Genomic DNA, 25,268 nt, shown 5'->3' with positions numbered 1-25,268 from the left:
CTTAGGGGACCGGGGGTGCCGCCGGGGCTGCGGGAGCCCCGGGGCTGCGGGGCCGTGGTCCGTCGGGCCGGGGCAGCGCCCCGTGACGGGGCAGGAGCCGGCCCGGGCCCGTTGCCGGGGTCACGGCGGCCGTTGCCTGTCGCCGGGTCCGTTGCGGGAGAGCATCAGCCGCGGCGCCCTCACCGCTATGGAGGAGCAGCAGCAGCAGCCCTTGCCCCTGTCCATCAACCCCGAGGCCTTCCCGGCCAAGCTGTGGCGGCTGGTGAACAGCCCCTGCGTCCGCTCCGTGCGCTGGGACGGCCGCGGGCAGGGGCTGCTCATCGACGAGCAGCTCTTCGTGTCCGAGGTGCTGGACGCGGCGCCGAGCGGCGGCGAGGCGGCGGCAGGGGACGGCGGCTTCTTCAAGACCAAGAGCTTCCCCAGCTTCATCCGACAGCTCAACCTCTACGGCTTCCAGAAGGTGTCGAAGGGGCTGGTGCTGGCGCCCAGGCCGCTCTCCAGAGCCGACGGCGGGGGCAGAGCCACCAGCTTCCTGCACCACTTCCACAGCCCCCACTTCTGCCGCGGCCGCCCCGACCTGCTGGTGCACCTGAAGCGCATGACCAGCGCCAACAAGATGAGGCTGGCAGCTGGCCTGGAGCTGCCCAGCCGCCCTGCCAGCCACCTCCAGCAGCTGCCCGGCAAGAGGCTGCACCGGGACCCGCTGCTGCTGCTGCTGCCGTCGTCCTCAGCCGCTGCCAAGACCAACAGTCACGGTGAGACGGGCTGGGCCACGGGGGGAGGGCTGGGTGGCATGGGGGGTGTAAGGTCAGTGCTCTCGGGAGGGAGGAGGGTTTCCTGTCCTAGCTGCTGCTCACTCAGTTCCCTGCTGTGGGAAAATAGAATCATAGAACTGTTAGGGTTGGAAGGGACCTCAGGGATCAGCCAGTTCTAACCCCCCTGCCATGGGCAGGGACACCTCCCACTACAGCAGGTTGCTCACAGCCACCTCCAGCCTGGCTGCAAACACCTCCAGGCAGGAGGCTTCCACCACCTCCCTGGGCAACCTGTGCCAGGCTCTCACCACCCTCCTGGGGAACAACTTCTTCCTAACATCCAATCTCAATCTACCCACTTCTAGTATTGTTCCATTCCCCCCAGCCCTATCACCCTCAAAAGTCCCTCCCCAGCTTTCTTGTTGGTCCCCTTCAGATCCTGGAAGGCCACAAGTGGTTGTTCTTCATGCCACTACATCTGTCAGCAAGCATGGGGTAGTGTTGTTCACGTATTCCCTGTCTTCCAGTTCAAGAGGGACAGGGAAGTACTTGAGACAGTCCAAGGGAGGGCTACCAGGATGCTGAAGGGACTGTAGCACTGCCTGGGGAGGAGAGGCTGAGAGCCCTGGGGGTGTTCAGTCTGGAGAGGAGAAGGCTGAGAGGGGATTTAATAAATGTCTATCAATATCTGAGGGCTGGGGGGCAGGAGGGAGGGGACAGGGACAGGCTCTGCTCACTTGCTCCCCATGATAGGACAAGGAGCAATGGATCTAAACTGCAGCACAGGAGGTTCCACCTCAATATGAGAAGGAAATTCTTCCCTGTGAGGCTCCCAGAGCCCTGGAGCAGGCTGCCCAGAGAGGCTGTGGAGTCTTCTCTGGAGCCTTTCCAGCCCTGTCTGGATGTGTTCCTGTGTGACCTGTGCTGGATTCCCTGCTCCTGCTGTGGCATGGGGGTTGGACTTGGAGATCTCCAGAGGTCCCTTCCACCCCCTGCCATCCTGAGATCCTGTGTTTCAGTTGGCCTGTAGGCTGCAACACAATCCCTGTGGTGTTCTACGCCAAGAGCCCCCTTGCCTGACCTCCGTGGAGCTGCCGCAGCGCTGCCAAAGAACACCACTCCTCCTTGCCTGTCAGTGGGGCTGCTTAATCAGCTCTCATTAAACCCCTATGAAACAATGGATCATGGCAAATGACAGCTGGGGCATCCTGTCAGCTTTATGCAAAGGAGTAAAGAATCCTGGTAGTGAGATTTCTGTCAGCTGGGTTCTGAACAAGAGTTAGGAGCTGGACAGCTTTAGAAGAGGGTTGAAGCAGTAGGTGAAAACAAACAGAAAGTTATCTTGGAGGAAAGCCCCACAACACGTTTCCTTTCTTTCTAACCCTCCCTGGAGAGGATCTGACTTTTCCAAGGCAAGTTTGAGCTCCTGAAGGATTGCTCCACAATTTCCACATAAGCTGGAGAGCATCGTGGTTGATGGTGTGTGAGGGAGGTGCATCTTGTTTGGTAATGGTTCTGGCCCAGCGGGGCTGTGGGCTGCTCCCAGAAGGGCAGCGCTGCTTCCCATGGTGATAAAACATGAGGGAATGGCCTCTAATCGTGCCAGGAGGGGTTTAGGTGGGAGATTAGGAAAGAAATTATCTGCTTCAAGAGTGGTCAGGGATTGGCACAGGCTCCCAGGCAACCAGCACCAGAACAAGGGGACACAGTCTCAAGCTGTGCCAAGGGAGGTTTAGACTCGAGGTGAGGAGAAAGTTCTTCACCGAGCGAGTCATTCGTCATTGGAATGGGTTACCCAGGGAGGTGGTGGAGTCCCCATGCCTGGAGGTGTTCAAGAGGGGACTGGATGTGGCACTTGGTGCCATGGTTTAGTCATGAGGTCTGTGTTGATAGGTTGGACTTGATGATCCTTGAGGTCTCTTCCAACCTTAGTGATACTGCGATACTGCCCAGGGAGGCGGTGGAGTCACCATCCCTGCAGGTGTTCAAGGAGCCTGTGGCCATGGCACTTGGGGCTGTGGTTTAATGGCCATGGTGGTGGTGGGTTGGTGGCTGATCAGGTGAGGGTCTGGATGATCTTAGAGGTCTCTTCCAACCAAAACTGTTCTCTGGCTTTAGTCATGAGGTCTGTGGTGCCAGGTTGGACTCAATCCTTGAGGTCTCTTCCAACCTTAGTGATACTGTGACACTGTCACCTTCCTGGCAGCTGGGGCAGCAGGTGGGTTGGTTCAGCACAAGGCTCTGAGGAGAAGACTTGAGCAGCCTGCTTGTGGCTGGCTCTCAGAGCAGGCTGGTGCAGCATGTGGGTTTCAGTGCAGCAGCAGTGACAGAAGCAGCTGGGGGTCCTGCCTCCTGCAGCACCACCTTGGCTTGAGGAGAGAGCAGGGGATGATGGTTCTTGCTCTTGGTTTCAGAGCAGGAATCTCTGTGCAGTTCATGTGGTGGTGTCTCTGGGGTGTGTGGAGCTCCAGCTGGGATGCCAAGGGAAGGGAAGGAACTGCTTTCAGTGCCAAGGCTTGGCAGCATTTCAGCTCAAGATTTGGTGTTAACATTGTTAGGACTGAGGTGAGTCACTGCAGACCTTGGTGAGATCTGGCCTGGCTGATGTCATGCAGACCACTGGGAGGGCAAATGCTGAGGAGGATGAAGCCTTTGAATGTTCTGCCCTCTGGTTTTAGGGGTGCAGTTTTGGAGAGCTTCTGCTCTTGGAGTCAGTTTCTAGAAGGAAAGGAGAAGGAAATGGTTGGGGTTTGTAAGCAGGCTGACAACCTCCTGTGTGCTGTGCCCTGGCTCTTCAGTGCATGCCGTTGCTGTGCATGGGAGGTAACTGGACAGAGAAAAGGTATTTTGTGTCTGCAGAGCACTGGCCTGTTCCAAAAGTCTTGCAACATGGAATTCTCTGTTAAGCATCCAGGAACAATTCCTGTAAAGCAAGGGATGCTTCATCACTTGGCCTCCTCTGGTGTCTTCTTTATGTGCTAAAATGAGGGATAGTCTTCACTATCTCTCTGTCACTATTCACTTGAAGATGTCCAGAGAAGGGCAACAAGGCTGGGGAGAGGCCTTGAGCACAGCCCTGTGAGGAGAGGCTGAGGGAGCTGGGGTTGCGTAGCCTGGAGAAGAGGAGGCGCAGGGGTGACCTCATTGCCCTCTACAACTACCTTAAAGATGGTTGTAGCCAGGAAGGGGTTGGTCTCTTCTCCCAGGCAAGCAGCACCAGAAGAAGGGGACACAGTCTCAGGCTGTGCCAGGGGAGGCTTAGACTCGATGTGAGGAGGAAGTTCACCGAGCGAGTCGTTCATCATTGGGATGTGCTGCCCAGGGAGGTGGTGGAGTCCCCATCCCTGGAGGTGTTCAAGAGGGGATTGGATGTGGCACTTGGAGCCATGGTTTAGTCAGGAGGTCTGTGGTGACAGGTTGGGCTCAATAATCCTCGAGGTCTCTTCCAACCTTGGTGATTCTGTGATACTGTGATTTCCCTTTCCAGAGGGAGAATAGAGACAAAGGCATTCCCATGCTTCAGTTCCTTTGGGGCTTATATAGGATAGAAGAGAATAGAATAGAATTAACCAGGTTGGAAAAGACCTTTGAGATCATCAAGGCCAACCTCTCACCCAACACCATCTCTTCTCCCAGGCACCCAGCACCAGAACAAGAGGACACAGTCTCAAGCTGTGCCAGGGGAGGTTCAGGCTGGATGTTAGGAAGAAGTTCTTCCCAGCAAGAGAGATTGGCCATTGGGATGTGCTGCCCAGGGAGGTGGTGGAGTCCCCATCCCTGGAGGTGTTTAGGCAGAGCCTGGATGGGGTGCTTAGTGCCATGGTTTAGTTGATCAGATGGTATTGGGTGAGAGGTTGGACTCCATGATCTCTGAGATCTCTTCCAATCTGGTCTACTCTACTCTACTCTACTCTACTCTACTCTATTCTATTCTATTCTATTCTATTCTATTCTATTCTATTCTATTCTATTCTATTCTATTCTGATACTGCCTTTCATTTCATGTGCAAGCTCCTTTCCTCAAGGCTTGTTTCACCTCCTGTTCTCCCCCCTGCAGGACTGCTGACCGTGGGAGATTCTCCTCAGCCTTATCTCGACAGTTTCTTTGCCTACCCCTACATAGCCTCCTCTCCCCAGAGCCATGGTGCTTCACCCACCACAAGCTTCAGCCAGCCTCCAGTGCCTTCCCTGGCATGGCAGAATGCTCTGGAGCTGCTCCCAAGGCAAGGGGCTGCCCCAGCTTTGCCACACAAAGGGGCTGCCTTCCCGACGCTGCGGAGCTCTCCGCCGGAGGTGACCTACTCGCTGCGCACCGTCTGCTCCGTCCTGCCCATCCACCAGTGGGCTCAGAGCATCAGCACTGCCCTGCCAAAACACAGCAGCTCCTCTCCTTCACTGCAGCACTCACAAGCCTACTCTCCAACAGGTATGGGAAACATTTCTGCCTTTGCTTTTCATAGAATAGAATAGAGTAGAACAGAATAGAGTAGAGTAGAATAGAATGGAATAGAGCAAAGTAGAATGGAATAGAGTAGAATGGAATGGAATGGAATGGAATGGAATGGAATAGAATAGAATAGAATAGAATAGAATAGAATAGAATAGAATAGAATAGACCAGACCAGACCAGACCAGACCAGACCAGACCAGGTTGGAAGAGACCTTCAAGATCACCAAGTCCAACCTATCATCCAACACCACCTAATCAACTAAACCATGGCACCAAGCACCCCATCAACTCTCCTCCTAAACACCTCCAATGATGGTGGCTCCACCACCTCCCTGGGCAGCACATTTCCATGGCCAATCTCTCTGTCTATGAAGAATTTCTTCCTAACCTCTAGCCTAAACCTCCCCTGGTGCAGCTTGAGACTGTGGCCTCTTGTTCTGCTGCTGGGTGCCTGGGAGAAGAGACCAACCCCCACCTGGCTACAACCTCCCTGCAGGCAGTTGGAGAGAGCAAGAAGGTCTCCCCTGAGCCTCCTCTTCTCCAGGCTAAGCAACCCCAGCTCCCTCAGCCTCTCCTCACAGGGCTGTGCTCCAGACCCCTCCCCAGCCCCCTTGGCCTTCTCTGGACACCTTCAAGAGTCTCAATGTCCTTCTTAAATTGATGGCAAGTCCATTCTCACAGGTTGCATTGGGTTGGAAGGGGCCCTCAAAGGTTGTCTTGCCCTACCCCTCTGCAGGCAGCAGGGACACCTCCAAGCAGATCAGGCTGCCCACAGCCACCCTGAGTCTGATCTTGAATGTCTCTTAAGCAGAGGCAGGAGCTGAGAAGCTCTGTGTTTAAGAGGGGGTGAGCAGCACCAGGTTCCCTTGAGAAAAGCAGGCTGGATAGGTGAGGGCTCACCAGAGCAGCTGGATTCCCTCCTTCCATCTCTGGCCATGCTGCTCTGGATGCAGCCCAGGCTGCCATTGGCCTTCTGGCCTGCCAGTGCCCATTGCTGGCTCCTGTCCAGCTCCTCACCCACCAGCACCCCCAAGTCCTTCTCTGCAGGGCTGCTCTCAATCTCATCATGCCCCAGCCTGGAGTGATGCCGAGAATTGCCCTGGCCTAGGTGCAGGACCCTGCACTTTACCCTGTTGAACCTCATGAGGTTCTCCTCAGTCCTCTTCTGCAGCCTGTCCAGGTCCCTCTGGATGCCATCCCCTCCTTCAGTCCTATCAGCCACACCACTCAGCTGCTGAGGGTGCCTCAATCTCTCTCTGTGTATCACTGATGAAGGTATTGAAGAGCCCTGGTGCCAGTACAGACCCCTGAGTCACGTCTTGTCGTGCCAGGTCCTGTCCCCTGGGTGATACATCCTCTGTTAGGAGGGAAAGAAAGAGCTCCCAGGGGCAGAGAGGGGACTGTTCAGCAGAGGCAGGAGCTGAGAAGCTCTGTGTTTAGGAGGGGGTGAGCAGCACCAGGTTCCCTTGAGAAAAGCAGGCTGGGTGTTAGTAATGCACTTGTAGAACTCGTTGTAGCATTCATCTTGCCGAAGGTTCATCTGAATGTGTAATAGCTGCTTGCATGTGCCTGGGCTTGCCAGCCAGATTACAGCCATAGCCTGTAGAGAGAAACAGGCACCTCCCAGAGGCTGACTCATTCCAGCTTTCTTAGACATAGCCCTTTGCAAGGCAGCTCTCTGCTTCCAGCAGCCCCTTTCAGCTTGGGCTGTGCGGAGCCCTCAGCTGGGCACTGGGGCAAGGCAATCAATCCCACCCCGGTGCCCTGGTTCAGACAGCATTCTGCCCCCTTTTCCCCTTATCACAAAGGCCTTGGCTATCACCCTCACTTTCATCAGCCTTTTGATTGGTAAAGGCTTGGAGCTGGCACACTTTTTGTCTCCCAGCCCGTGCCAATGTGTCCATTGAGCTGCAGGGATAGGCACAGCTCCATTCCCTCTTTGAGTAGTGGTGACCCAGCTGTCTGAGGAGCAACTGCCTGCTCTTGGGCATAACTTTTGGATGGGACAGAAATACATAGATTCACAGAATGGTTTGGGTTGGAAGGGACCTTAAAGGTCATCTAGTTCCATCCCCCTGCCACTGGCAGGGACACTTTCCACTAGCCCAGGCTGCTCAAGTGTTCTTAAGGTTCTTCATAGTAGCATCATAGAATCAGTCAGGGTTGGAAGGGACCACAAGGATCAGCTAGTTCCAACCCCCCTGCCATGGGCATTTTAACTGCTGGAGCTGTAGCCTTCAGCAAAGCTTGTGATTGATTGGTTCCCATCCAGTGAAACACTGAGAGCCCACAAAATGAGATTGTCTCAAGAGCTTGGAGGTGCATGCCAGGATGTGGTGTTAATGCTGTCATCCCTCTAGCTAAGTGTCACCTGCAGGCTTTTAATGCAACTCAGCCATTTGTTTTTTCACCCAGGGCTGAGAAAACAGGATTTAGTGACTGCCTGAGTGAGTCCCTAATGAATAGCTCTCTGCTGGGCAGACAAGAACACTAGCCTTCACCAGAGGTCCCTGCAGCTCATCATTTCCTCTGACAGTAATCACAGAGTGTGAGGGGCTGGAAGGGACCTCAAAGCTCATCCAGCCCAACCCCCCTGCCAGAGCAGGGTCACCCAGAGCAGCTCACACAGGAACACATCCAGGTGGGGTTGGAATATCTCCAGAGAGGGAGACTCCACAACCCCCCTGGGCAGCCTGCTCCAGGGCTCTGTCACCCTCACAGGGAAATCATTCTTCCTCCTGTTTCCATGGCACTTCCACTGCCTCAGCTTCCACCACTGCCCCTGGTGCTGGCATTGGGCATCCCCCAGCAGAGCCTGGCTCCAGCCTCTGGGCACTCACCCTGCACAGCTTTAGCAACAGCAATGAGCTCACCTCTCAGGCTGCTCCTCTCCAAGCCAAGGAGCCCAAACTCCCTCAAGCTCTCCCCATAAAGAAGATGTTGCACTGCTTTCATCATTTTTGTGGCTCTGTGCTGGACTCTTTCAAGGAGGAGAGCAGAGGCACAGCAAGCATGGACTGCTGCTCCTCCAACACACATCAGCCATGTGGGCTCAGGGAATTAAGAAACCATCACACCAGCTGTACTGAATAGAACTTCAGGAACTTGGCTGTTTCTCCCAACCTGTGGCATGCCTAAAATAGAATCTTAGGATGGTAGGGGTTGGAAGAGACCTTGGTTGGAAGAGATCCTTGAGTCCAAGCTCCCTGCAAAGCAGGACTGCTCAGGGCAGGTCATAGTAGTATCATAGTATCACAGTATCAGTCAGGGTTGGAAGGGACCACAAGGATCAGCTAGTTCCAGCCCCCCTGCCATGGGCAGGGACACCCCACACTAGATCAGGCTGCCCAGAGCCTCATCCAGCCTGGCCTTAAACACCTCCAGGGCTGGGGCCTCAACCACCTCCCTGCACAACCCATTCCAGGGCTTCACCACTCTCATGGGGAAGAACTTCCTCCTCACCTCCAGCCTGAATCTCCCCACCTCCAGCTTCATTCCATTCCCCCTAGTCCTATCACTAGGTCACATAGGAACACATCCAGGCAGGTTTTGCAGATCTCTGGAGGGGATCTAGAGAGCATGTGTGTGACAAGGCCTTCATTCCCCAGCTGACCTACTCTTTGTGCACCTTTCCTTTCTCCACTGTGCCTCCAGGAAATCTCCTTGTGGTTTCTGGGTGTCTCTGTCCATGTCCCTCTCACAGCACCAGCCCTGATTTTAAAGCTTATTTCTTCCACTCACATTTGCTCTGTGGTGGAGGCTCCTGCCCCCTGTAGCTGTCCCTCCAGGACAGTGCTCTACACATCATCTGTGCTGCCTCCCTCTAAGCTGTGATTGAGATTGTTGGATCACAGAACTGTTTGGGTTGGAAAAGCCCTTTAAGAGCATGGAGTCCAACCATTCTCTACCCCTGCCCTGGCTGCTGTCAAACCATGGCCCTCAGCACCACATCCCTGTGTCTGTACAGAGTTCAGGGTATGGGGGAATCTTGGATTTGGCCAGGGGAGCGATAATGTTCCTGGCTCACTCTCTGTTCCCTTTTGTGCTCATGGAGTCAAAGGATGTTAGGGGTTGGAAGGGACCTCCAGACATCCTCATGTGCCTGAGGAGAGAGAGAGAGAGCTCATCAGGATCACCTAGAGGGCCATGTCCAGCTTGGCTTTGAAAGTCTCCAGAGAAGGAGGCTCCACAACCTCCCTGGCAGCCTGTGCCAGAGTTATTTCCTAGCACACTGATTGTCTCCATCTGTGACTTCTGAGGGGGTTTTGAGCTGCTGAGTCTAGAGCTGATACCTTCTTGGAACTATCTACTCCAACACCAAGATTATTAATCATAGACTGGGCTGGGCTGGAAGGGACCTGAAGGGGGCTACAAGAAGGATGGAGAGACTGGTTCCAAAGGCCTGCAGTGACAGGGCAAGGGGCAGTGGCTTCAGACTAGAGGGGAGCAGATTTAGATTGGATGTTAGGAACAGGTTCAGCACCATCAGGGTGGGGGAACACTGGAGCAGGTTGCCCAGGGAGGTGGTTTGGGCCCCATCCCTGGAGATATTCAAGGTGAGGCTGGACAGGGCTCTGGGCAGCCTGAGCTAGTTGGGGATGTCCCTGCTGGCTGCAGAAGGGGTTGGACTGGATGGCTTTTGGATGTCCCCTTCCAACCCAGACCATTCTATGACTCTGTGATTCTTAAAGGTCATCTAGTCCAACCTCCCTGCCACAGGGGACAGCCTCCACTAGATCAGGGTGCTCATGGACCCTCGTTGTTGATTGACAGCTAAGAACTGATCATTACCTGTGTGAAGAGAGTTTATGTTTCCTAAGTGCAGAGCTGTGGCTGGGGGCTTTAGGAAACTCATCAGGACAGGGGTGTTCCACATCTGCATAGCTGACTGCTCTCTTCTGACAGGTCAGCACTGGCTAGGGCACACCTTGAGCCAGCAGTGTGCCCAGGGGGCCAAGAAGGCCAAGGGCATCCTGGCCTGCATCAGGAAGAGTGTGGCCAGCAGGAGCAGGGAAGTCCTTGTGCCCTGTGCTCAGCACTGCTTAGGCCACACCTTGAGTCCTGTGTCCAGTTCTGGGCTCCTCAGTTTAAGAAGGACATTGAGAGACTTGAAGGTGTCCAGAGAAGGGCAACGAGGCTGGGGAGGGGTCTGGAGCACAGCCCTGTGAGGAGAGGCTGAGGGAGCTGGGGTTGCTTAGCCTGGAGAAGAGGAGGCTCAGGGGAGACCTTCTTGCTCTCTCCAACTCCCTGCAGGGAGGTTGTAGCCAGGTGGGGGTTGGTCTCTTCTCCCAGGCACCCAGCACCAGAACAAGAGGACACAGTCTCAAGCTGTGCCAGGGGAGGTTTAGGCTGGAGGTGGGGAGGAAGTTCTTCCCAGAGAGAGTTGTTAGCCATTGGGATGTGCTGCCCAGGGAGGTGGTGGAGTCCCCATCCCTGGAGGTGTTCAAGAGGAGATTGGATGTGGCCCTTGGAGCCATGGTTTAGTTGTCAGGAGGTGTTAGGTGACAGCTTGGACTTGATGATCTCTGAGGTCTTTTCCCACCTTACTGAGTCCATGTCTAACCATTACCAGCCAGCTCCCCCTCACTGCTCCCTCACTCTTGAAGTGCTTCATTCAATTGAGCAGCATGACTTGCCCCCCAGCTCCCTGGGGCCCTCCACCAGCAACCTCACTTGTGAGCAGTGATGATTTGTTCCTACCTGCTGTGTTCACTGCATCCCCAAGGTTGAAAGAGACCTCACAGATCATGGAGTCCAAGCTGTGTGGCATCTTTAGGCCAGCTTGGTTTGTAAAGGGGCAGCTCTGCCTCCTGTGCTGCTGCTGCTCCTCACTTTGTGAACAGAGTTTCTGGTGCTGGTTTGGTGAAAGCTTTGTGGCAAGCCACATATCCTCCCAGTGAGAGAACAGTTTGCTTACCTGCTGGAGGTCTCTCAAGAGGGTAATGGAGGGTGGCCTCTCTGCCACAAAAAGAAGTCTTGTTGACTCCACCCTGTTATATATTACCCAGTGTCAACTCAGCCTCTATTCCATTCCATTCTATTTCCTTCTAGTTTTTTCCTTATGCAACTCTCAGGTTTGTAGCTTGTATTTGCTCTAACATACCTCTTGTCAAGGGTGAGGGCTGGGCTGGCCTCCAGATGAGTGGCAGATGCTCTCTGTGAAGCCCTCTGCCTTCATTGAGCAGAGAAGTTCAATCACAGAATCAGTTCTGGGTTAGCTCAAGCCAGGAGACTTCTCAATAACTTCATTTAGAAACAGTGGTTTGCAGAATCATGGAATGGCTCAGGTTGGAAGGGACCTCACAGATCATCTCCTCCAACCTCCCTGCCCTGGGCAGGGACACCTCTCAGCTGCTCGAGGCCTCACCCAGCCTGGCTTTGAACACCCCCAGGAAGGAGGCAGCCACATCCTCCCTGGGCAGCCTATTCCAGAGTCTCACCACCCTTGTACTGAAGAACTTCCTTAGCTCCAGTCTAACCCTGCTCTTCCTCAGCTTCAAACCATTCCCCCTTGGGCTGTCTCTGGACACCCTGATGAAAAGTCCTTCTGCAGCCTTCCTGTAGGATCCCTTCAGGCATTTGAAGGCAGCTCTAAGGTGCCCCTGGAGCCTTCTCTTCTCCAGGCTGAGCACCCCCAGCTCCCTCAGCCTGTGCTCACAGCAGAGGTGCTCCAGCCCTTGCATCATCTTTGATTTCCCTGCCTGGTTTCCTTGTCACCTCTTTGAATATCCAGAGGAACCTTCACCACATTTGAAAGACTGTCCTGGGACTTCTGTGTAAGAGAATTTATGATGCAGAGCAGCCAGCCCTGGTCTTGTCCTGTGACCTGTGCTCTTTGGTGACCACTGCTCGTTCGAGGCTGGGGAGAGACCTCGAGCCCAAGCCCAACGAGGAGAGGCTGAGGGAGCTGGGGTTGCTTAGCCTGCAGAAGAGGAGGCTCAGGGGAGACCTTCTTGCTCTCTCCAACTCCCTGAAGGGAGGTTGTAGCCAGGTGGGGGTTGGTCTCTTCTCCCAGGCAAGCAGCCCCAGAACAAGAGGACACAGTCTCAAGCTGTGCCAGGGGAGGTTTAGGCTGGAGGTGAGGAGAAAGTTCTTCCCAGAGAGAGTTGTTAGCCATTGGGATGTGCTGCCCAGGGAGGTGGTGGAGTCCCCATCCCTGCAAGTGTTCAAGAGGGGACTGGATGTGGCACTTGGAGCCATGGTTTAGTCATGAGGTCTGTGGTGACAGGTTGGTCTTGATGACCTCTGAGGTCTCCTCCAACCTGGGTGATTGTGTGATTCCCAGGGCTCTGGGCTGGCTTGGTTACAGCCCCACTGTCAGCACTTCCACTTGCATAAGTCAGGGTTCCTAATCCCCATCTTGTGTCCTGTAGAGGAGGTGAATTTTGCCATCCAGAGCTTGTGCAGGCAGCAGCACATCTCTTTGGGCAGAACCCACATCTCTTTTGAGGTGGATCCATCAAGTTTGCTGGAAGGGGCTGGACCTTTGCCTTGATTAATCCAGTCAGTATTAATTCATTCCATCAGATGCCATTCAGCTCTGTCTCCTCAGTATGCAAACAAGATCTGTGCTCCCTGACAGCTATTTCCTAGCAGCTGGTGGCAGGCTGTGCTCTGGCTGCGAATTTCTGCTGGCTGTGGCCAGATTAAATACATCACAGACAAAAAAGACTCAGAAATGTCTTCTCTCCAGTCTCAAGGGCAGGACCAAAACTTGAGTGAAGCAGATGGCTCTGTTGAGTCTCCAGGCAGTCTGAAGACTTGAAACATTGCAACTGAATCAACACTTTCACCTTGGTCAACACTGCCTGGCAGTAAATCCTTTCTGCAGTGTTGTTTAGCAAGCTGTGTGGGTGGATGGTGACTCCTCTTCTAGAATCATAGAATCAATAAGGTTGGAAAAGACCTCAGAGATCATCAAATCCAACCTATCACCCAATACCTCCTGACTACTAAACCATGGCTCCAAGTGCCACATCCAATCCCCTCTTGAACCCCTCCGGGGATGGGGACTCCACCACCTCCCTGGGCAGCACATCCCAATGGCTAACAACTCTCTCTGGGAAGAACTTTCTCCTCACCTCCAGCCTAAACCTCCCCTGGCACAGCTTAGGACTGTGTCCTCTTGTTCTGGTGCTGGTGGCCTGGGAGAAGAGACCAACCCCCACCTGGCTCCAACCTCCCTGCAGGGAGTTGGAGAGAGCAAGAAGGTCTCCCCTGAGCCTCCTCTTCTCCAGGCTAAGCAACCCCAGCTCCCTCAGCCTCTCCTCACAGGGCTGTGCTCCAGACCCCTCCCCAGCTTTCTTGCCCTTCTCTGGACACCTTCCAGCATCTCAACATCTTTCCTAACCTGAGGAGCCCAGAACTGGACACAGGACTCAAGGTGTGGCCTAAGCAGTGCTGAGCACAGGGCACAAGGACTTCCCTGCTCCTGCTGGCCACACTCTTCCTGATGCAGGCCAGGATGCCCTTGGCCTTCTTGGCCACCTGGGCACACTGCTGGCTCATGTTTAGGTGGCTGCCAACCACTCCCCCCAGGTCCCTCTCTGCCTGGCTGCTCTCAGCCACTCTTCCCCCAGCCTGTAGCACTGCCTGGGGTTGTTGTGGCCAAAGTGCAGCCCCTGGCACTTGGACTTGTTCAGTGTTGGCCTCTGCCCATCTGTCCAGCCTGGCAAGGTGCCTCTGGAGAGTCCTTCTCCCCTCTAACTGATGAGTGAGGGATGGTGCTTAGCTAGGACTGGCTTCCATCTTATGGTGGATTTGTTTCTTAACTGGCTGCTCTCAGGGAATGTTTGTGTGCCCTGTGCTGTTTCCACAGAGAAATTGTTCTTGCTGTTAGATCAGTCACTGCCATAGCCTATAAGCTGGCAAATAGATAGAAAAGAGTCCTTGGGAGTGCAAACTGTTCTTCCTATGCAACATCCCTGTAGTTTGGAACCATTCAGAACTGGTCATCAATCTAATCTTCTCCATGGGTCACAGCATCCCAGCATGGTGGGGATTGGAAGGGACCTCTGGAGATCATGCAGTCCAAGCCCCCTGCTCAAGCAGGGCACCCACAGCAGCTTGCCCAGGATCACAGTGTCCAGGTGGGGTTGGAGTTGCTCCAGGGAAGGAGATTCCACAACCTCTCTGGGCTCCTGAGCCTGCTCCAGGCCTCCAGCTCCCTCACACTAAAGAAGTTTCTCCTCACCCTCAGACAGAACCTGCTGGGTTCCAGTTTGTGCCCATTGCCCCTTGTCCTGTCCCTGGGCACCACTGACAAGAGTCAGGCCCCAGCCTCTTGCCCCTCACAGTTTCATAGTTTCATAGTTTCATTCAGGGTTGGAAGGGACCACAAGGATCATCTAGTTCCAACCCCCCTGCCATGGGCAGGGACACCCCACACTAGATCAGGCTGGACAGAGCCTCATCCAGCCTGCTCTTAAACACCCCCAGGGACGGGGCCTCAACCACCTCCCTGCACAACCCATTCCAGGGCTTCACCACTCTCATGGGGAAGAACTTCCTCCTCACATCCAGCCTGAATCTCCCCACCTCCAGCTTCATTCCATTCCCCCTAGTCCTATCACTACCTGACATCCTGAGAAGTCCTTCCCCAGCCTTCCTGTAGCCCCCTTCAGATACTGGAAGGCCACAATTAGGTCTCCTCGGAGCCTTCTCTTCTGCAGACTGAACAGCCCCAACTCCTTCAGTCTGTCCTCATAGGAGAGGTGCTCCAGTCCTCTGATCATCCTCGTGGCCCTTCTCTGGACACGTTCCAGCACCTCCACATCCCTCTTGTAATAGGGGCTCCAGAACTGGACACAGTACTCCAGGTGGGGTCTCACCAGGGCTGAGTAGAGGGGGAGGATCACCTCCCTCGACCTGCTGGCCACACTTCTCCTGATGCAGCCCAGGATCTGATTGGCTTTGCGGGCTGCAAGTGCACACTGAGAGCTCATGTTGAGCTTTTTGTCCACCAGCACCCCCAAGTCTCTCTCCTCAGGGCTATCCTCCAGCCAGTCACTGCCCAGCCTGTATTTGTGCCTGGGATTGCCTCAACCCAGATGCAGGACCCTGCACTTGCTCTTATTGAACTTCATGAGGTTGGCTTGTGCCCACCTCTCCAGCCTGTCAAGGTCCCTCTGGATGGATCCCTTCCCTCCAGCGTGTCTGCTGCACCACACAGTTTGGTGTCATCAGCACACTTGCTGAGGGTGCACTCAATGCCACTGTCCATGTCCCCCACAAAGATGTTGAATAAGATAGGTCCCAGGACTGATCCCTGAGGGACTCCACTTGTCACTGGCCTCCACTGGGACATGGAGCCATTGACAGCCACTCTTTGGGTGCGGCCATCAAGCCAGTTCCTTATCCATCTAGTGGTCCACCCATCAAACCCATGTGTCACCAGTTTGGAGACCAGGATGTGGTGTGGGACAGTGTCGAAGGCTTTGCTCAGGTCCAGGTAAATGACATCAGTTGCTCACCCCTCATCTATTAATTTTGTCACCTGCTCATAGAAGGCCACCAGGTTGGTCAGGCAGGATTTGCCCTTGGCAAAGCCATGCTGACTGTTCCCTCACCCTTTAGCTCTTGCTGAGCATTGAGCACATGCCCTCCCAGGCTGCTTTGCTCCAGGCTCAAGAGCCCCAGGGGCTCTCAGCCTTTCCTGTCTCCCAGAGCTGCTCCAGGCCCCTCAGCATCTTTGTAGCCTCCCCTGGACTCTCTCCAGTAGTGCCCTGCCTGACTAAGAAGAAGAAATTGCTCTTAAGATGACTAGGGGGCTAATAACACACCTCTGGAGCTGAGTTGACTGAGCTATGGCTGAACTGTTGAATCAAAGTAGGCAGCAGAACTCTGCACCCCGAGCACAGGCTGTGGAAGTCTGATAACTGTGTTTGAATCCTCACAGCTGCCCTGCAGTGCTCACCACCTGCCCACACAGATCCTCTGCCTGGCTCTGCTCGTCCTGCAGCTTCAACCTACACCCAGGACAGCTTCTTGCAGGTGAGTGCAGCACGCTGGAAGCAGGAGGCTGCATGAAGGAGCTGCAGGTTTGTGGCTCCTGCAGCCATGGAGAGAAGCTGGAAACCTATCTGCTTGAGAAAGTGACACTCAGGGGGTGTACAAACACCATGGAATCAGGCAGGGTTGGAAGGGACCACAAGGATCAGTTCCAACCCCCCTGCCATGGGCAGGGACACCCCACACTAGATCAGCCTGGCCAGAGCCTCATCCAGCCTGGGCTTAAACACCTCCAGGGCTGGGGCCTCAACCACCTCCCTGCACAACCCATTCCAGGGTTTCACCACTCTCATGGGGAAGAACTTCCTCCTCCCCTCCAGCCTGAATCTCCCCACCTCCAGCTTCATTCCATTCCCCCTAGTCCTATCACTCCCTGAGATCCTGAGCAGTCCCTCCCCAGCCTTCCTGTAGCCCCCTTCAGATCCTGGAAGGCCACAATGAGGTCACCTCGGAGCCTTCTCTTCTCCAGACTGAACAGCCCCAACTCCTTCAGTCTGTCCTCATGGGAGAGGTGCTGCAGCCCTCTGCTCATCCAATACATCCACTTCAAAGAAGCCCTGAGCATGAAATGGGGAGCTGTGTAATTCAGCTTAGCAGCACAGTGGGTGTCCTCAGCAGGGCAGTGGATTCTTTCCTTTCCCCCTCTTAAAGTTTTTTTTTGCTTGACTTCACCAGAATTGGGTTTGCTAAGGAGTCTGTGTTTGTCTTTGAAGAATGTCCTTGCCTGGACAGAAAAAAAAGGAGATCCTTTAATATTATGAAAAATACTGGCAACCAGCTCTACCTTTTGGTTGGGTTTGAGGTTTCTTTTCCTTTTTGTCCCAGAGAGCTTTCTGCAGTCCTGAGTTTTGTGTGATCACAGAATCACCACAGATGGAAGAGAACTCAAAGATCCAACCTGTCACCACAGACCTCCTGACTAAACCATGGCTCCAAGTGCCACATCCAATCCCCTCTTGAACACCTCCAGGGATGGGGATTCCACCACCTCCCTGGGCAGCACATCCCAATGGCTAATGATTCAGTGAAGAGCTTTCAAGCTGTGCCAGGGCAGGTTTAGGCTGGAGGTGAGGAGAAAGCTCTTCCCAGAGAGAGTTGTTAGCCCTTGGAATGTGCTGCCCAGGGAGGTGGTGGAGTCCCCATCCCTGGAGGTGTTCAAGAGGGGATTGGATGTGGCACTTGAATCACAGAATCACCAAGGTTGGAAGAGACCTGAAAGATCATCAAGTCCAAGCTGTCACCACAGACCTCATGACTAAACCATGGCTCCAAGTGCTACGTCCAAGCCTTTTCATAATCATAATCATAGAATCAGGCAACCAATAAGGTTGGAAAAGACCTCAGAGATCATCAAGTCCAACCTATCACCCAACACCTCCTGACAACTAAACCATGGTTCCAAGTGCCACATCCAATCCCCTCTTGAACACCTCCAGGGATGGGGACTCCACCACCTCCCTGGGCAGCACATCCCAATGGCCAATCTCTCTTGCTGGGAAGAACTCTCTCCTCACCTCCAGCCTAAACCTCCCCTGGCACAGCTTGGGACTGTGTCCTCTTGTTCTGCTGCTGCTTGCCTGGGAGAAGAGACCAACCCCCACCTGGCTCCAACCTCCCTTCAGGGAGTTGTAGACAGATGAAGGAGGGAAAACTCAAGTGGCTTTTGGAACTGGCCCCACCTCAGAGATACATCGAAGATAACTCCAGTGCTCTCTGGCAGTGCTTTGGATGTTTCTGGTGGAAAGCACCTCATTTAAAGGGCCTGGCTTATCAAATATCAAAAGCTCTGAAGCCAAAATGCAGGAGCTTCCTCTTCTGTTCCAGCATAATGCATACACTTTCATGTTTTTTTCCCTCACAGAGGACAAGCAAAGCAAGTTATGCCTAAGTGTGTTGAAAAAGGGTTGGCCTACCCAAGCTTGATCAGCCAGTTTCCTGCCTTGCAAATCTCAACCTTCCTCCTCTGTGCAGGCTTTCTTTATGATTTATTTTAGAGTTTAACTTTCTCCAGGCTGGCCAGGATAAGATGTTGGTGTAAAGACAGCTCTAGCCACTGGCCAGCCCTGGGCCACTGACACTCCAGCATATGTTTGCATGTTTGTCCCCTCACTTTCATCATGAGCTGCTTTATCAGCCAGGATAAGAGGAGTGGTGTGAGTGATGGGAAGTCACCATCACACAGCACTGCTCAGGCCACACCTTGAGTCCTGTGTCCAGTTCTGGGCTCCTCAGTTTAAGAAGGACATTGAGAGACTTGAAGGTGTCCAGAGAAGGGCAAGAAAGCTGGGGAGGGGTCTGGAGCACAGCCCTGTGAGGAGAGGCTGAGGGAGCTGGGGTTGCTTAGCCTGGAGAAGAGAAGGCTCAGGGGAGACCTTCTTGCTCTCTCCAGCTCCCTGAAGGGAGGTTGTAGCCAGGAGGGGGTTGGTCTCTTCTCCCAGGCACCCAGCAGCAGAACAAGAGGACACAGTCTCAAGCTGTGCCAGGGGAGGTTTGGGCTGGAGGTGAAGAGAAAGTTCTTCCCAGAGAGAGTTGTTAGCCATTGGGATGTGCTGCCCAGGGAGGTGGTGGAGTCCCCATCCCTGGAGGTGTTCAAGAGGAGCCTGGATGGGGCCATGGTTTAGTTGATCAGATGGTGTGGGGTGATAGGTGGGCTTGATGATTTCTTCCTAACATCCAGCCTAAACTGTGGCTTTCCAAGGGGCAAACTTGTCCTTGCTGCTCTCAAGGTCATACAGATGAGCCCTGTTCCTCTTGGCTGTCTTTGTAGGGAGAGATTTCTATTCTGATGGAGTCTCAGCCAAGCTCAAGCCTAGGCTGGGCTAATCTGCTCAGCCCTATGCAGGGCAGAGCGTGTCCTTGTGCTCGTGCATGCAGGGTGGCAGCACTCCTTCATTAGTGCCCACTCATTCCATTAAGTATTGATCCCACTTTGAACACTGGCAGCTTTGAACTGCATTTCTTGGTGGGGGGTGTTTTTCCATTGCTGAAGGCCTTGGGAGTTTGTTGCCCAAAGTCTCCTGTTAAGACCTGAGGGGTCAAGTGTGTGAGCCCTGGGGGTGTCTGGGGGGAGATGCTTTGATTTTGAGGCCCCATGACTTATGTAACTGGGGAGAATCCCAGTGCTGCTCCTGGCCAATAACTGGTTAAAATAGCTGGGATGTATTGTGTGCTCAAGAGGGATTCAGGGACTGTTGGGCCTTTGGTTGGAGGGATTCCCTCTTTGTGTTAGAAGCAAGGATAACTTAACCCCACAGAGCCTGGGATCCTCTGGAGCTGGCTCCTGTCCTTGTACTCCCATCAGGCTCCTGCCAGGGTCTGCTGTCTTCCTTATCCCTCAGTCTGAAGGCTTCTGAGGCTTTCCATAGCTGTCAGTGCCATGTAATTCAGAGCAAGCTTATGACAGAAGAGTGGCTGTGCACAGAAGGCAGTTTTATTCCTCTCTGGAGGAGCAGAGGAGGAGTAAATTCCTCCAGTGTTAATAGAGGAGCATCAAAACAGCTCTGCTGGGGCAGATCAAAGGTCTGTCTTGCCCAGTGTCAAGGCTGAAGACAATAGCTGTAATGGGATACACAGGGAAGAGGCATACACCTAGAACAGGGCATTCCTCCTTACCCTCTCCAGCTACCCTCAGCTTGAGGGCTTGCTGTGATCCCCTCAGCATAATCATTGGTGTCTCTTCCATGGACTGAAGTCAGCCCTTGAAGCCATGTTCAGTTTTAGCCTGCAGGATGCTCTGAGCAGCAGATAGGTTGCTGACCATCTCTTGCATGGAGAGCTCCTGTGGAGCATGGCTCTTAGGAGTCCCATGTGATGCTCCAGTTGCCATCCCTGGCCACTTACTGCATGTCCCCTGTGGTGTTCCAGATCTCTCTTGCTCCTCAAGAGTCTTTCTCCACAGTTCTGCTGTCATTTCCTCTGCATGACAGTGGCTCCACACCTCTGGGCAGCTTTGGGCTTGCTCTCCTTTTTGCCTTTTCTGCTACTTTTTGCTCTCTACTCCACTTCCACTCTACTCCCTTCCTTTTCTGGAGAGAGCATCGAAGTTGTGTGGGTTGGATTGGATGATAGGTTGGACGCGATGATCTTGGAGGTCTCTTCCAATCTGGTTTGTTCTGTTCTATTCTATTCTATTCTATTCTATTCTATTCTATTCTATTCTATTCTATTCTATTCTATTCTATTCTATTCTATTCTATTCTATTCTATTCTATTCTATTCTATTCTATTCCATTCTATTCTATTCCATTCCATTCCATTCCATTCCATTCCATTCCATTCCAATTGTGGGCAACCCCATCCATTTTTGCTGTGAGGACAGGCTGAGAGAGTTGGGGCTATTCAGCCTGGAGAAGGGAAGGCTCTGGGGAGACCTTAGAGCAACCTTTTAGTACCTGAAGGGACTACAGGAGAGCTGGGGAGGGACTTTTGACAAAAGCCTGGAGTGACAGGACAAGGAGCAATGGCTTCAAACTGGAAGAAGATCATTTTGTAGTAGACATTAGGAAGAAGTTCTTCCCAGGAGTCTAAGCCTTCTTTCAGCCTGTGGGCTTTGTGCTCCCTACATGCATCTGGGTTTTGCTTATCCAGCAATGCAGTTTGATTTCTACACCCCCTGTCTGATCTTGCTCACAGTGCATCTCTTTTTCTCTCCTTTAAAAACAATTGTATTTGCAGAACTGTCTCTAGAGCAGTTGTCCTGGGGAGTGCCCAGATTAGGACTTGAGCCAATCTTCCCTTCTCTCACTAGCTGGTGAAGGCTGCATGCTCATGTTTCTAGGACTGGTTGTTGTGTCAGTGTCCCTGGGAATGGGGAGTTTAGGTTGCTCAGGAAACTTGGATTCTAGCTGGCGGAGCTGGAGAGAATGAAGGACCTGTGGTTCTAGGTGGTAGAGCTAGAGAGAATGAAGGAGCTGTGGATTCTAGCTGGTGGAACTAGAGAGAGTGAAGGAGCTGTGGATTCTAGCTGGTGGAACTGGAGAGAGTGAAGGAGCTGTGGATTCTAGCTGGTGGAGCTGGAGAGAGTGAAGGAGCTGTGGATTCTAGCTGGTGGAGCTGGAGAGAGTGAAGGAGCTGTGGATTCTAGCTGGTGGAGCTGGAGAGAGTGAAGGAGCTGTGGATTCTAGCTGGTGGAGCTGGAGAGAGTGAAGGAGCTGTGGATTCTAGCTGGTGGAGCTGGAGAGAGTGAAGGAGCTGTGGATTCTAGCTGGTGGAGCTGGAGAGAGTGAAGGAGCTGTGGATTCTAGCTGGTGGAGCTGGAGAGAGTGAAGGAGCTGTGGATTCTAGCTGGTGGAGCTGGAGAGAGTGAAGGAGCTGTGGATTCTAGCTGGTGGAGCTGGAGAGAGTGAAGGAGCTGTGGATTCTAGCTGGTGGAGCTGGAGAGAGTGAAGGAGCTGTGGATTCTAGCTGGTGGAGCTGGAGAGAGTGAAGGAGCTGTGGATTCTAGCTGGTAAAGGTAAAGAGAATAAAGGAGCTGTGGATTCTAGCTGGTGGAACTAGAGAGAATGAAGGAGCTGTGGATTCTAGCTGGTGGAGCTCCAATCCACACCTCCTTCCTTCTCTCTGTTTCTGCCTAGGAAGGAGCTGTGGCTGAGTCCTGGCCCAAGGGGGTTCACATGTCCTTGGTGATAGTGCCAATGCCATACCTGCAGAGGTCACAGAACACATGCTGCAGTGCAGTGGGGACCTGGCAGGCGCAGGAGGCATCTGTGGGGGAAGGAGCTCTCCATGGAGCACTCAGTTACACAGGCCTGTGGGGTTATGCTCACATAACTTTGTGCCTCATGTGCTTGTGCATTGCCTGTTGTATCTTCAGCCATGGACTCAAGGTGGAGCAGGATGTATTCTGGAATTGCTGCTCTCTCAGTACCACCTTCTGTCCTCTGGAATCTCACACAGACCAGTTGTAAAAAGCCTTTTTTCTCCTTAATGGAAGGAAAGGTGGCAGGCTGTGAACAGGCAGCTGGCTGCAGGATATTGAGTGATAGGGTATTTGCAGAGGAGAGGAATACAGCAGGTGACAGTGAGAACATCTTGCTGGCTGAAGGTGAACTCCAAGTGCTGCACTTTGGGCCTTTACTTCCTCACTGCAATAAAAGCATAACTTAGTTCTCTCTTTCTCTTTTCTCTCTTCTTTCTTTCTCCTTTCTCTCTTCTTTCTTTCTCTTTTCTCTCTTTTCTCTCTTCTTTCTTTCTCTTTTCTCCTTTCTCTCTTCTTTCTTTCTCTTTCCTCCTTTCTCTTCTTTCTCTCTTCTTTCTTCTCCTCTCTCTTCTCTCCTCTCTTTCCTCTCTCTCCTTTCTCTCTCCTCTCCTTTCTCTCTCCTCTCTCTCCTCTCTCTTCTCCTTCCTCTCTCCTCTCTCCTCTCCTTTCTCTCTCCTCTCTCCTCTCCTTTCTCTCTCCTCTCTCCCCTCCTTTCTCTCTCCTCTCTCCCCTCCTTTCTCTCTCCTCTCTCCCCTCCTTTCTCTCTCCTCTCTCCCCTCCTTTCTTTCTCCTCTCTCCTCTCCTTTCTCTCTCCTCTCTCCTCTCCTTTCTCTCTCCTCTCTCTTCTCCTTTCTCTCTCCTCTCCTTTCTCTCTCCTATCTCTTCTTTCTCTCTCCTCTCTCCTCTCTCTTCTTTCTCCTCTCTCCTTTCTCTCTCCTCTCTTCTCTCTCCTCTCTTCTTTCTCTCTCCTCTCTCTTCTTTCGCTCTTCTTTCACTCTTCTTTCTTCTTTCTCTCTTTTCTCTCTTCTTTCTCTCTTCTTCTCTTTCTTTCCTCTCTTTCTCTCTTCTCTCTTCTCTTTCTCTCTTTTCCCTCTTTCCCTCTCCTCTTTCCCTCTCCCCCCTGCCTTTCTAAGCCTACAGATTTTTGCCACATGATCGTGGAGTCACACCCGCTCAGTACATGGCTGCCTGCAAAATACATATGGAGCAGCAGCAGCAGAGGGCTCCAAAAAGCAAGCAACCTGCTATGGCTGAACCTCTTCCCAGTTGGGTGGGGTGGGGTGAGCTGCCCAGGCAGAAACGTGTGGCTCACATGTGTGGTTTCACATCACACGGCTCTGTCGAGTGCTTAGAGCCAGATCTGTCGTTACTAACGCACGTGTGGGCAACAGGGAGTGCAGCTGGAGCCCTTCTAAGCTTCCTTCTCCCAGCCAGCTTGATAACCGAGGGCAGAGTTCAGGCTGTGAGGATGTGTAGCCTAACTTTGTGCATTCTGGCTTTCTGACTTCATGGCTGCCTTAGTCTGACACTGGGTTCAGTGCCTGAGTTTCGATTTGGCAACCTTAATTCTGAGTTAAAAACACTTATTATGTAAAGCATGCAGGCAGCGTTCAACGCTCGTTAGATGTCCTTTTGGAGTGGAGAAGAAGAGCTATTAATTTGCCTTTGAAGTGATTGCAAGAAAATGCTGGGTGATTTGGGGCTTTATTTCTCTCTCTAATGACTATTATTATTGTTTTCAGGAGAATGCTGGTGTTGGATGTGAGTCCAGCGCTGCAGAGATAGAAGAGGAACAAGTGACTTCAGGCGCTGGGAACCAGTCTGAGGAAGAGACAGATTCGTCTGAAAAGCCCAGATGCAGGAAGAGAAAGCACGGTTCACATGAAGAGCAGACTGCTGGTAAGCAAGAGACTCTTTGTGTTTTTAGAGACTACCTAGACAGCTACTTTGAAGCTGTTACAGCAAGGGAAGATCAGACCAGAGCCACTGAGTTACTGCCTGCAGCGTGAGTACTCCCCTGCGCCTTCAGCCGGAACGTGACACTTGCACAGCCTCTTGCTGTGCTTCCCCACACTCTTCTGGAGGCATGCTTCAGTGCCTCGCTTTTCTGTGGGAAAGGGTATAAATGAGAGCAGCAGATAAAACCTGAAGTTCTGGGAGTTGTCAGAAGCATGGATGTCACAACATCGAGATGTAGACCGTAGATATGTTTGCTGGAGGGTGACAGTGCCACAGAGGAAACACTGAGTAATGAGGTGACTTGTTGAGCTGGCAGGGAGAATACCAAGAGCCTGATGAATTTGCTGTGGAAGCCCAGCATTTTGCCTCAAATCACCAAATAAATTCTGTACCAGCCTGCTGAAACACATGAGAGAAAAAAAAAACCAAACCAAGCAGCAGAACATCTGAGGCCAAACAATTCACAGATCCTACTAACTGAAGGGGAGGGGGGAAAAAAACCAAACCCTGAGTAAAACCTGACTCAAACCTGAACATCCACAGCTCACAGAGACCTGAGAGGACACAAAGAGTACTTTGGATCCATTCTAGAGGGAAAGTTGGTGCAGCCTGCGAGTCGTGTATGGAGCTATTTTCCTCACAGCTGCTCATCAAAGGGCTGATTGTGGAGCTTGAAGAGCTGCTGCTCACTTCAAAGGGTAGCTTCTAGATTCCAGATAATGATGCTAGTTAATAATTCAGCTCATAACACCCATCAGTTTCAAACACTTAAGGAATAAAGTCTTTTTGTGTGTATGTGTGTGTGTGTGTCAGGAGGCTGAGGAAAGGAGGCTGGATCCCATCTTGAATGAAGCCAGGCTTTTGTTTAAAACACAGCCCTGAGAGCTCTGCTGCAATTGCTTCCTGGTATCAGGGATAATTAGCAAACTTCTCAGCTTTCACATCTAAAACATTTGCTTAAGATGGCAGCTGTGAAGGTAGGGGCAGGGAGGTTTTGGAAGGCATTTCCATGGGACTGTTCCCCAGGGATGAAACACTGTTACACTAATGCTCATTAGCCACAATTACAGCGAGCCTGCCCTGGGAAAGGCGAGAGCTCGCCAGGGCTGTGCTTCCACGCTCGTACCTCGGTGGATGTGTAAAGGGCAGAGACAAACAGCACACCTGAGCCAAACATGACCAGGCTCAAGTTAGTCCCAAGGAAACTGGGCACAGGCTGCAAGCCTTGAAGCTGCCTCAGCTCAGCTGCATTGCCAACTGCCAGCCTGAAACAGAAGAGGAGCTGACTTGTGTTGCTCTGACTTGGTGTCTGTCTGGCAGTTTCTCTGTGAGCCTTTGGGGATGACTTCTTCCTTAATCTTTCTGTGCTGAAATGCTGCATGATGACAGTTTCCAG

General features: G+C 52.8%; 1 protein-coding gene across 1 annotated transcript; it reads left to right on the top strand.

The window, feature by feature from the left end:
* Positions 1–187: 187 nt before the first annotated feature.
* HSF5 (heat shock transcription factor 5) lies at positions 188–24,611 on the top strand. Its single transcript, XM_068169247.1, has 5 exons — positions 188–755; positions 4,813–5,181; positions 16,103–16,197; positions 23,656–23,812; positions 24,416–24,611. The coding sequence occupies exons 1-5, from the start codon at positions 188–190 to the stop codon at positions 24,532–24,534; spliced, it is 1,308 nt and encodes a 435-aa protein (XP_068025348.1). The 3' UTR covers positions 24,535–24,611.
* The last annotated feature ends 657 nt before the right edge of the window (positions 24,612–25,268 follow it).

The sequence above is a fragment of the Melanerpes formicivorus genome, unplaced genomic scaffold (assembly GCF_026170545.1).
Source record: "Melanerpes formicivorus ecotype bairdi unplaced genomic scaffold, bMelFor1.0.p_v2 SCAF_173, whole genome shotgun sequence".
NCBI classification, from domain to species: domain Eukaryota; kingdom Metazoa; phylum Chordata; class Aves; order Piciformes; family Picidae; genus Melanerpes; species Melanerpes formicivorus.
Note: the sequence above shows the minus strand (reverse complement) of the source record. Positions and strands in the feature narration are given on the sequence as shown.